This window comes from Anser anser, assembly GCF_964211835.1.
Source record: "Anser anser genome assembly, chromosome: 1".
NCBI classification, from domain to species: domain Eukaryota; kingdom Metazoa; phylum Chordata; class Aves; order Anseriformes; family Anatidae; genus Anser; species Anser anser.
Genome location: NC_139720.1, coordinates 162,389,450 through 162,401,217, shown reverse-complemented (window position 1 = coordinate 162,401,217; position 11,768 = coordinate 162,389,450). Strand labels below are relative to the sequence as shown.

The window sequence follows — 11,768 nt, the reverse complement described above, 5'->3', positions numbered from 1 at the left end:
TGATATTGATATTCTTCATCTGAAGAATAATCATATAAGGCCAAATTCTTATCCCTTTTTGTTATGGCAATATAAATTTTCCTCCTAAAAAAAAAAAATAATAAAAAATCTCATTCTGTCACTGTCACTGTCTGAGAATGTTAGTATGAAGGAAGTCTATAGACAGACCTGCTCTCACCTTGTCATACAAACATTTACTACATGGAAGTCCAGCAGGGACAGATGATAGGAAAATGGATGACATGCCACATTCTACTGACTTCTGGATACTGCAAAACCACTTGCAGCGTTACAGACTACCATAGAGTACAGTCACCCTAATATAATGAATGGTGTGAATCACCCTGCTGATGGAAAGCTAAAAGCTAAATCTCTATTTACTTCTGCTGAGTGGTGCTCTGAGACAGCTGTGTAACTGAGTTGCTTTGACATGAATTTAGCTTTTTTTTTTTTTTTTGATTTCTTGAGACTGCAATGCAGAAAAATGTTTTGCCACACAGTTGTCCTCAACATTCTGCCAAGTAACTGTTAGCAGCTAAGCAAAGTGACATCTGTGCATGTGGCAATTGTCTTTAGTCTAAAACTATTTCTCTTAAATCAAAGCCTGAGGGCCTGATTCATCATTTCCCTGCATCTTGCCAATTTCAGAGAATTATTTTTACACCCATTTTTTACTAATGGAAATGACTACTGAAATGAAAGACATGGAAATGCTAAAGTCTGTTATTATATACCATATATGTTGTTGTTTTTTCTCCACATTAATTTAAGATCTCTGAGAATTCACACAAGGATATTTGTGGGTCTGTTTAAAATTCAGAGCTTTCTATTGTCAGTTCTATTGACTGAATTCAATTTTTCATTGTTTCTTAATAGATTATTTTCAGAATTTAATTTAGTTTTTTTTTAGATGTAGACAATTAGAGCAATTTTAGTGCTCTAAGCCATCTCACCTGGGCTTCAGTTGCCCCTCTAGATGAAAGCAGGGGTTTCTATAGGTTCTCTGACATGTCCATAAAGAGACATGCCACATGTCTCAGATGTGCAAGGACAGCTAAAATAACTAATACTTAAGTTAATGTAAAATTAAAGTAGTTGCATTTTCCCCTTTGTCTCACCCTTACCTCCACAAGTAATACTTAGCATTACCTTTACTTGTCTAGAATAAAGATAGCAAGGAAAAAATATATTGCAACCAGATTTACACTTCTTCAATGCAGAGGTTTTCTAAACTAAATTATTCTCAGCTGTAGAAAGAGGAAAGAATACTTATTTTCTTATAACTAACATTTTGATTCTTGGAAGCTAAGAAGGTTGACTTCCATAGCAAAGTGATGACTTTTTAAAAATATTAATAAGGAAGTTGAATTGTTAACAGAAACAAGTGGTCAGATCCTTGGGTTACAAAAATTAGGATAGCACCATCAAGGTAATTATCTCTATGCAAATTTGAAAGAACTGATAATTTGACTTTTGTATGCAACATAGGAAAAAATTCTGTCAGAAACCTATGTACCCATGTGCAAAGAAAATAAAGAACTCACATATACGTATACAAATAGGTAAGACATTAGCAGTAAGATGAACTAAAGAACATGTCTCTTTTAGTTTATCAAAACTTCAGTGCTAAGTTTGGCATTCAGATGATTCTTAGCTCTACAAATAGAAATTAGGAAAAAAAAAAGAAAAGTTATTCATGCATAGACAATTTACCACAGATTTGTTTAGAAGAAGATAAATGCAGGTCATAATTTGTGTTCTGGCACTCTGTCAACTATGCACAGAAATTGAATGGCCCTACTGCACTCCAGGCAAGATGCTCCTGACCACATGGCAAGAGTGAGAAGCCTTGTCTTCTGAAAATTCCTGAACAGTTCTAAACTTGTGCATGAAGTTGTGACCTTATTCTTTAAAAAGTGACCTCTAAGAAAAAGACATTTAAAAAACTCTTAATTTCATTTTCATTGAAAGAGACCAGTTCCTTGATTTGCTTGAAAGGCAGCCAGGAATAAGATTTTTCTTTTCTTGTGAGTTGAAAAAAAAAAAAAAATACAAAATTATACAGAATAAATAGTACATATAAATCTAGCTAGAATTTATTGCAAAAATAAATCTGCAGTGTTCTACTTTTTTTTCCTATTTTCCCACAACACTATATTCTAGATTCTGCAAAATATAACATTTTTAATACAAACAACATCTAAATATTATTACTGTTCCTCATACATGTGTGTTGTTGCAGTTATTTGGGGTGGGGGTGGAGTTGCTTTTGGGTACTGTCAGTCAGGACCTGCTTTGGCACCTGGAAGCTCCTAGCCACAGCAAACTTATTTCCTCCAGGTATATTTAAAGCCAGTACAGAAGTTATTTATATATATTGATAGACATAAAAATCAAACTTATTAAACACAGCAATATATTTACAGCCGATTCTCAGTAGCTTTTCAGATTGCCCATGATTGTGAGTTGAAACACCAGTGATGCACGCTATTTTATAGCAGCAGCTTAAGAAAAGATTGTCCAAACTTAGGTAAAGCTATCAGATAGGGAAAAGTATGCAAAGGCTTGCTTTTTTTTCTTCTTGTTGTAAGATGTTGCGTAAACATAGATATTTTTCCTTCCTCATGCTGATAAAGAACATATTTGATGAAGTTCCATGTAAAATATTAAGTTTTTGAAGGCTCTGGATGTATGGGTGCATACACAAAAATCTTTCCGTTTGTTTTTAGCTGACATTTAGTATGACAACTTTTCAAATCCTTTCATATTTATTACAAGGGTATGTTAGGTGTTGTTGTAGACAATGGTCATATATGCAGTGCATATGCTAACACCTAACCAATACACTCTAACCTTGTAATTACAAACACAGGTGTTTTTGTTTGTTTTAAGGAATGTAATTAATTTGACAGAAAGAGTACAAGAAAAATATTTTTCCATAGGTTAGGTACAAAAAGGAGAGTGCCATACACACCTTTAAAACATGTTGAGGAATATTGCAATAAGCAGTCTTCCTCCCACAGTTCAATCATACAGTTCATGTTTAACTGGGGATGAGACATACTATCTGCATACAACCGCATGGCTTCCCACAGTGATCCCTGAGTTGTTTTTGTTTGTTGTTGTGTTTTTGTTTTGTTTTGTTTTGTTTTTTGCTAGGATTACTGCTGTGCTTAAGTTCTGACTGTTGACTTGTTATTATAAGGCACTTTTATTTACAATGGTTCTAACTTGAAACAGAATTAGAGAAATTTGGCCCAGCCCAATGTGTTATTTCATGTTTGCTGCTCCAAGACTTCCAGGTAGTCAGGCTCAGCATGTAAATTAGCTTTGAGTTCAAAATACTCGTTTTTAGTTTGTTCTAGAAAAACTTTTCTTGGTCTGGAATACATTAGTGTCTCCATTAACTTCAGTTCCTCGTGTGTTCCAGGATAATGAACTTCCATTTCAGGCTGGAGCTGGACAATATTTTTTCGTAGGTACTCTGTGATCCCTAGTTGCTGCAGTTCTCTCTCTTTTTCAAGAATGTTTCTATACAAGCAGCTGGCATCTTGAAAAGACAGAAATTCAGCAGATTGATCTGTAGCTTTATACTTGACATTTGAACCAGTAAGAGGTGAACTATTCTCTCTTTCCAGGAGGCTTCTGCGGAGATGTTTGGAATCTTTAACTTCTTTCTCACTTCCTTCCTCTTGTTGCTCAGTGTGTTTGGGGCTAAAGGATGGACTGTGATAGACCTGAACCATAGGAGTAACCATACGTTGCTCATAGAGAGCTGCAGCTGGGCGCTCCGTTGTGTGGTGTGTTTTCTTATGCCCATACATGCTGTACTGGAGGTGAACTGGGCTACTATCCCTCATTTGTTCATTTGCTTGCTTCTTTTTACATCTTCGCCGCCGATGCAGAACAAGAACAACTATGCCTGCTGCACAAAATACGATAGTTATAAACACAATTAGCAGTCCTAGTATTAGAACAGAAAGTGGGACAGCATCTGTAAGGGACCGCAGGATTGTGTCTGCAGTGTTGGTAGCAGTAGTAGAAGTCACAACTACAAAACTGGCATGAGATGGTAGGGCAGGGCTGTTTAATAAACCTGGACACAAGACTTCACTGTTTAGGGATTTCAGTTCTTTTTTTTCTAGGTGTCCTGGAGATTTACAAAAAATATCACCCATCATTGTGTTCTTACTCAGCTTTTGTATCCATTTTTGTAGCCCAACTGAATCACAGGTACAATCCCAGGGGTTGTCTTCAAGTTCAATTTGTACCAGCATATCCAATTCATCCAAGACATTGCTCACAGGCAGATGAGCAAACTGGTTTGTTTTTAGGTTTAATCTGGTAAGTGGAACCCCTGAAAAGATATGGGGTGGTAAAGTCTGCAGAAGGTTGTTATTTAAGTAGAGGACCTTAAGTTTTGGCATCACATTAAATGTCCCCGGCAAAACTTCTTTGATGGCATTATGTTCAAGGTACAAGTATTCAAGGTGCTGAAGGCCAAGAAAGAGATTCTGACTTAGCTTTGTAAGATGATTGCCATTGAGATATAATTTCTGCAGTCTAGTCATATTCATAAAAGATCCTTCCTCGAGGATTTCAATACGATTGTTCCCCAGATGAAGCATTTCCAGGCTAGCATAGTCCACAAGATCTGACTTCAGCAATGTCTGAATAATGTTTCCAGCTAGAATAAGCTTTTTAGGATTTGTAGGAGGAGGTCCTAAATCAGACAAGCTTTCAATATTTCGCTCTTGGCAGTGCATGAGAACTCCTGAGAGCATATGGCTGGTGCAGTGACAGGGAATGGGACAATAGATTCCTGGAGATTGAGTAGTTGGCTTTGAAGTATGAAGCACTAAACCTGGTTCTTTAGTAGGAGCTTTCAGGATAGGAATGACCTTAGTTGATAGGTGACTATCACCAATAGAGGTGGTTACAACCAAGGGTAGTGACCCTGAAGGATCTTCGAGTTCATTGACAGGATGAGTAGGACAAAGTGATTCTTTTTTCAATCGGCTTAAGATGCTGCCTTTGATAACTGGAGGGTTATTACAAACAACATCACCTATTATTGACTGAGGAGGCATGTTTTCGAGCCATATCTTCAGCTGAAGCAAATCACAGTTACAGACCCATTTATTGTCTTCCAACTGAAGGTCTAGTATTCTACCAATGTGTTCTAAAAAGCCAACATATGGCAGTGTCTGTAATTGGTTTCCACGAAGATCTAAATGGGTCAATGGCACAAAACGAAATATGTTCGGAGGAAGATTCTCAATGGCGTTATCATTCAAAATAAGCACTTTAAGCCTGTTGAGCTTGCTAAAGGCACTTGCTTCAATCACTGTGATGAAATTGTTGTCTGCTTGAAGAAACTCCAAATTTTCCAATCCATTAAATGTATCTTCTTTAAGTATTTCTAAAGAATTGTGATTGATATGAAGTTGCTTAAGAAGGCTGAGACCACTGAAAGCCCCAGGCTCAATATCTGCAATGTTATTAAATCCAAGATGTAGAGAGAGAGCATTAACAAGGCCAGCAAAATCATTCACATGTAACGTAGTCAGGCCATTGTTTAACAGATTAAGATGGAAAGGCCGTGATGGTGGGACATTTATTTCTGATACCATCTTGATGCCTCTTTCTTCACAGTTTATAATCATGGTATCATCCTTTTCTTCACAGGAACACAAACTCTGACAAGATCCTCTGACTGAAGAAAAAGAAGACTCTGACTGGAAAGGGTCAGATGCAACCAGAACTGAATATACCATAAGAATCCAGATCTTCATCTTGCCCAGCAGATTCTATACAAAAAAAAAAAAGGGGGGGGGGGGGAGGTTGGGAGAAAAAAAAGCAAGAGTCATGATTTCACAATTTGTGGTTTTGTGTTTCTTTCTTTCTTTCAGGGGGTGGGGGGTTGAGGGGTGCTTGCCGCTGACCTGCCTCACCTTTTCTAACATTGTTATATCCTGCAAGGCATTTGAATGATTTCCTAAGCAGAGAGAAATATATTTAGTTTAACATACTGAATCAATAGACACAGTCATAAGAAAGAGTGCTTCAGTACTTTCATGGTGATACACCTAAGTAGGAGATAATCCGGAATGCATTGTATTTATTTATATATCATACATAAACCATTTATATGCCATATGTTTTGACAGTAGACAGAAATAGTAAGTTACTGCTCCAAGCAACTTATATCAAGGCTAATATATTTTGGATTGTTTCTTTGTGTCACCATATAGCATTGCAGATTTTAGTGGTATCTTGCTAAGCTCAACTTAATGTTGTCCAGCTGTTAAAGAGAAGATAAAATATCTGGTTTTATTCAACAATGTGTTGTAAGCAAAAGCCCATTCAGGCAGGATACAGGGAATCTCTCCTTTGGTTCTGCATTATGTATGTAAATTAAAAGGTACTTCCTCTGCAATCCTTGTATCCCCAGACTGAAAAGTAAGTAGCTAAAATATTCCTTTTCCTGTAATTAAATTTTAATGTGCATGGTTTAGTTCATGTATATTTAGTGAAGGCAGGAACACAACACATTTTAAGCCTTTTTAGTGGTGTACAGTGTGCACACAAAATAATTGTGTCCACAATGAAAAAAGAAGAGAAAGTTTACAATGCAGTACATTTCAGAAGAAACAAGTAGGCAAGGAGCAAACAGTTTTTTTGAGACTATTTATTAAGCTCCTTCCAATTATTAGAATTATTAACACAAATATTTTGAAATGTACACATAATTAACTTTGCCTTTCTACTTACAAGTCATCACCAGTATCACCAATACATTATGTAACTTCAATTGTCAGCTGTCAAACTGATCTCAAACTTTGCAATACCTGAGAAATGCATCATTACAGTACAACTATGAAGTCAAGAGCAAAATTTACACATTGAAATCAAACGTTTGTTATTGTTTGAAATTAGATTATGCTACACTTCACTTGAAAATTCTGTTTCTGCCTGATTAGCAGGAACAAAGATATTTCTTGATATATGAGATGGAGCAAAATCTCTGTTTATAATCTTTAATTAAATATTTCCACATTTCCTAAAAGAAATATATATATATATATCTTACAGTGGACTGGAAGATTTACAGCACAATAATTTTGGGGTACTCTATTCATTCTAGGACTGAACTAAGCTGGTTTCTTAAAAAATCCAGCTAATAAAGGTCACATGATGTTTCAAAGTAAGCTATTAAAACATGGAATACAAAATGTCACTACAGAATTAACCATCATTACAGAATTAACCATTTGAAGTCTTAATTTCTGAAAGATTAGTTATTCAATTACATGTATGAATATTCTTATAGTGTGGCTAAATGTTTTGTCATTTCTCAGCAATACAGTTTTAATAATCAAATGCCTTTGTTACTAGCAACACTTCAAGGTTTCTCTTACAGTGAGATATAGAGATTTATGTATGCAAGGACTTCAGTGCTCTGTTATGAGCATTACATACATACAAACCACACACGCATATAAAAAACAAACACACACAAAAAAACCAAAACACAACAGCAAATGACTGCAGAGTGAACTGTGTTTTTCCTCCATTAGAAATTTCTGATAAGTGGAAGCAGATGTATGAGTTTAAAAGCAGTGATTGCAATTCATAGTATAAGAAAATGCCCTTAAATATATGGTGTTTTATCTCTGTTTCAGTAAAAACAAATATATATATATATATATATTTGTCTCATACAATAGTCCTTGAACTCCAACTGCCTATGTTTAATACGTATAATCTCTTTTAAGTTCTTCCCCCCACCTCCCACCCCAAGAAGTAGTGCGGACAGGCTACAACATGCCAAAAATTTACTTTGATGTATGCAGGATAATGCTAGGATCACAGTATGCTACATATTTATTCATGCTTTACATGCATCAATATCTTTTCCTCTGAACCACAGTAAAAAAAATGTAGGCTTTTGACACAGATGCCATCCTCAAGTCTATTGTATGACTATTTGGACTTGTTTGCATACTTTTTTTTTTCCCCTGTAGGAATTCTAGTTTCGAGCTGCATTGAATTCAAACTGTATTTACAAAGTCCCTGAGGAAATGTAAATGAAAAAAAAAAAAAAAAGTAATCTGAAAAGCATGTTGCATTCTAATACATATTGAAAAATTTGTTTATAAAAATGAAAGCCCTTCTCTCAAAGATGAAAGTAACAACATTTGTAACCAATTGGAAAACATTCCCATTTTAATCATCATCATACTTCTGTGGGCAACACTGCTAGAATTCTCACACACATATAAATAGACACATACTAAAAATTAATAAGATTTTTTTTTCCCCTTTAAAATTTTTGTTTTGGTCTGAACACTCAGGAATATGTAATGAAACTTTCAGTGGGCTACAACTGTAAAATAAAAACTGCTTTCAAGTAGCATTTGATCAATATTTACTGAATGAATTCACAATAAAATAAATTCTAATTTAAAAACTTAATAAGGCTGACCTTTTTCTGTTTCATGTGGTGAGATTTTTCAGCAAACTCTACATGGTAACTTAGGTTTGTTGTTCTTATCTACTTTCGTGAAGTCATTACTAACTGCATAATGTAATTGAGCTTTTTCAATATGCTTTCTAAAAGATTAAAAATGTCACAGTCCTTTCTACAAGGGAAAGTTGAATACTTTCAGGAGTAGTCAAATGTTTGTCAAATAATAATAACAGCTTTTTTTTTTTTCTTTCTTGAACTTTTGTTTATTTGCTTGTTTTAATTCATCTACATAAAAAAATGCAAGTTGAGGAATTTCAAAGCCTCCAGTCTGGAACTGGTGATTTCTAAAAGCCTTCAGGAATGTTTATTAAATTCTGAACAGAATCACAGTCAGATGAAGTATTTAAGACCATTCTTGCACTTCAGAAAATAAAAAGAAACACACATTCCTCCCACCTTCAGCTGATTTCAGATCAGTGTTTCCTTAATATACACATTCAACTATCCAGATATACTGTTAACAGATTGAATAAATGCACCTGGAAGACCGTTTGCAACACAGGGTAAACAGACATTGTTTAGCATAAAAGTTACATTAAGTCATGCAGAAAAATAAATTCAATTGGTAAGAAATTCGTTTCTTATACTCTAAACTAATTAACTAACTAGATTTTTTCTTACCTGCACAGCCGTAAAACTGCCCAAAACACCCAGTAATGCACAGTTGGAGCAGCTGTTTGAATGCAATATAATTTTTCTTTGTGAAAAATGCACTTTGGTCTGAGTTTCTTTGCTGCAAGCTCTGGTAACGCTACAGCTCCATAAAGTCAAAATCCTTGTTCAGAAGACAAAGTACAAAGCTTTCAATTGAAAAAATCTTCCAGACAGAGTGCACATTAGACCATCCTGTAATCAGTTGTCCTTTTTCCTCAATTAAAATTCACAGCATACTTCACAGCTATGCTGACTTTTCTGCATATAGTTAACTGTTTGCAAGCATTTGGATGAAGTAAACAAACAAGATGTTCAGCAGGGCTTTACTTGATCACTTGGTTTGTCTGATTTTTAGATCCAAACTGCTTCTGTCTTCTCTCTGCTCTTTCTAGTCTTTCTTGTTAGCTCAGTTTGTTATTAGTCAGATTGCCAGGGGCTGGGAGGTAGGCGTAAATAAAGAGACTTCTTGGCTTTTGACTCAGCCTTTAAGCCCTTCCCCATCAGAGAGCTTTAATCTGCCAGTGCCATGTAACACAAGATACAGCTCCACCTTGAGACAGATCAGCTCCTCCTTCTCCTGAAACTCGCCTCACCTCCTTTTTTTTCCCCTTATCTAACTGAACCTCGGAAAGTAAAATTCAGCTAAATATCTTGTGGATTGCTATTAATGGATGATTTTGCTAAACAGTAAATGTCTGCTGCAGCTCTTGCCTTTTGTTCTCTTAGACAGATCTTGCACTTATTTTATATCTGCAAATGCTTGCTTTAAAAATGGAAAAAAAAATACAGATTTAATACACTTCACAAAACACACAACAAGGAAAACTTTGTCCTCTGGAAAATATGTCTATCACAATACAATGAAAGGTTATTCAAAAATATGAATGAGACAGTACAGCTTAGTCTAGTCAACCCAGCTTGACTGGGATAGGGATGAGGATTTACAGTTTTACATGCTTTATTTCTGAAAAAAATAAATTATAGAATATTAGTGCTAATGTTTGCACAGTGATTGGAGTCAGTCCTTTTTAAAACTACCACTTGTGTTCTGTAGGAAGAGAACTGGTTTGATCCTAATTGTCTGTTTTACAGATGTTAGTACAGTGTGTTGGTATCCATCCATGTGAGATTCTATTCTATTTGCCCGAAACATTTATTTGATAAAAATTAGTCGGGGGGAGAGGGGTGTGTGTGTGTGTGGGGGGGAGGTGCATTCTTAAAGGCATGTATTATGTGTAACGTATTAATATCTTTAGATACAGTAGGACTATGGCAAAATGTTTCATTCATCCAAGGAACATTTTCATCCTCCTTCCTGCGCTGCTTTGGCTGATTTTATATGCTGCAAATACTACTTCCCTGTTCATCCTACTGCCACAAAAACACAGACCAAATCTGTTGTTTGGTGAGTTCTGTTCCTTGGCATGCTTATCTTGTAGAGCAGATCCAACAGATCTGTTCCTTAGGCATACTTATCCTGTAGAGCATACAATTTCTGTTTTGTTTTTCATGTCATGTCTTTGATTACAGATTGTTTATTAGAGGCTCAATACCAGTCAGACTCCAGTAACTTCTTTTGTGCTGATAGGTTTCCAAGTTTCATTGGCCTTTGAAAGGGCATAGTGACATAATGTTCCAAAAATCTTTTCCAAGATATACATACACATATATTGGTATATGTATATATATGTATTGGCTTATTAGAATGAATTCTTTAGTACTTAACTTTCTACAGATAAAATATATAATTTAGCAAAATAACAACAACAGATTAATATTCATAAGAAAAGGTAAGAATTTGATTTTTTTTTCAACATGTCACTTATTTCATGTTGCTACTTTTAATAAATCTTGCAATTATATCTTGAATGCAAGTGTTTTAAGGCTCAAAGATTCTCATCTGTCTGTAACTGGTCATGATATTCTTTATTCATTTTGATTTTATAATTTGTAAGTCAAATTCTTCCTAATTTTTACTGAATATTTTACCGCTGCTTACACTTCATTTGTAGCTGAATATTTGAGATGGGGGATATCTGTATCTATATATATATTAAAGTCAGAAATGAAAACAACTTTGCTCTGCTTTTAAGTTAATATCCACAAAAGTAAAACCTGATCACAAAAATGTTTCCACAAATCAACTACTAACACCTCCCCATTTCTTAATAATAAATAAATAAAAACAACTGAGAATGATTATTGATAATATTTGTCATTCCTTATAATATGTTCACCAGATTTATAAAAAATATGGCCAATGGTGTGTTTTCTACCAAAATTTAAGAATCATTAAGTAGGTTATTATAAGGAATATGATTCTGAAAGCACATGTGCATGACAGGGTTGAACTGACATGTATTTTGCATACTCCACTTTAAACATTCACCTTTATCAATTGATTTGACAATCTTAAAATTTGTGAAGCTGTATAAATAAAATCTAAAATTTTCATCCCTTCCTCCAAAAAGGCCTAAAGCTTTTAGATCATTCCTCTTTTACTTCTTCACTAACTACAGCATCTCCACATAGAAATGAGGAGCCTGTACCATTCTAACTATACATATATTATACAGAACTC

At 34.9% G+C, this 11,768-nt stretch overlaps 1 protein-coding gene across 2 annotated transcripts; it reads right to left on the bottom strand.

The window, feature by feature from the left end:
- Nucleotides 1–237: 237 nt before the first annotated feature.
- On the bottom strand, nucleotides 238–9,779 carry SLITRK6 (SLIT and NTRK like family member 6). 2 transcript variants are annotated; one of them, XM_083819430.1, is made up of 3 exons: nucleotides 9,155–9,779; nucleotides 5,955–5,998; nucleotides 238–5,810 (listed from the first exon to the last, which is right to left on the bottom strand). In XM_083819430.1, exons 2-3 carry the CDS (start codon nucleotides 5,964–5,966, stop codon nucleotides 3,276–3,278), a joined length of 2,547 nt encoding a protein of 848 aa, XP_083675556.1. In that variant the 5' UTR covers nucleotides 5,967–5,998; nucleotides 9,155–9,779; the 3' UTR covers nucleotides 238–3,275. The 2 variants fall into 2 exon arrangements, with proteins under 2 accessions (XP_083675556.1, XP_083675557.1); XM_083819431.1 differs by lacking the exon at nucleotides 5,955–5,998 and having other exon boundaries at nucleotides 9,155–9,778.
- Between the last annotated feature and the right edge of the window lie 1,989 nt (nucleotides 9,780–11,768).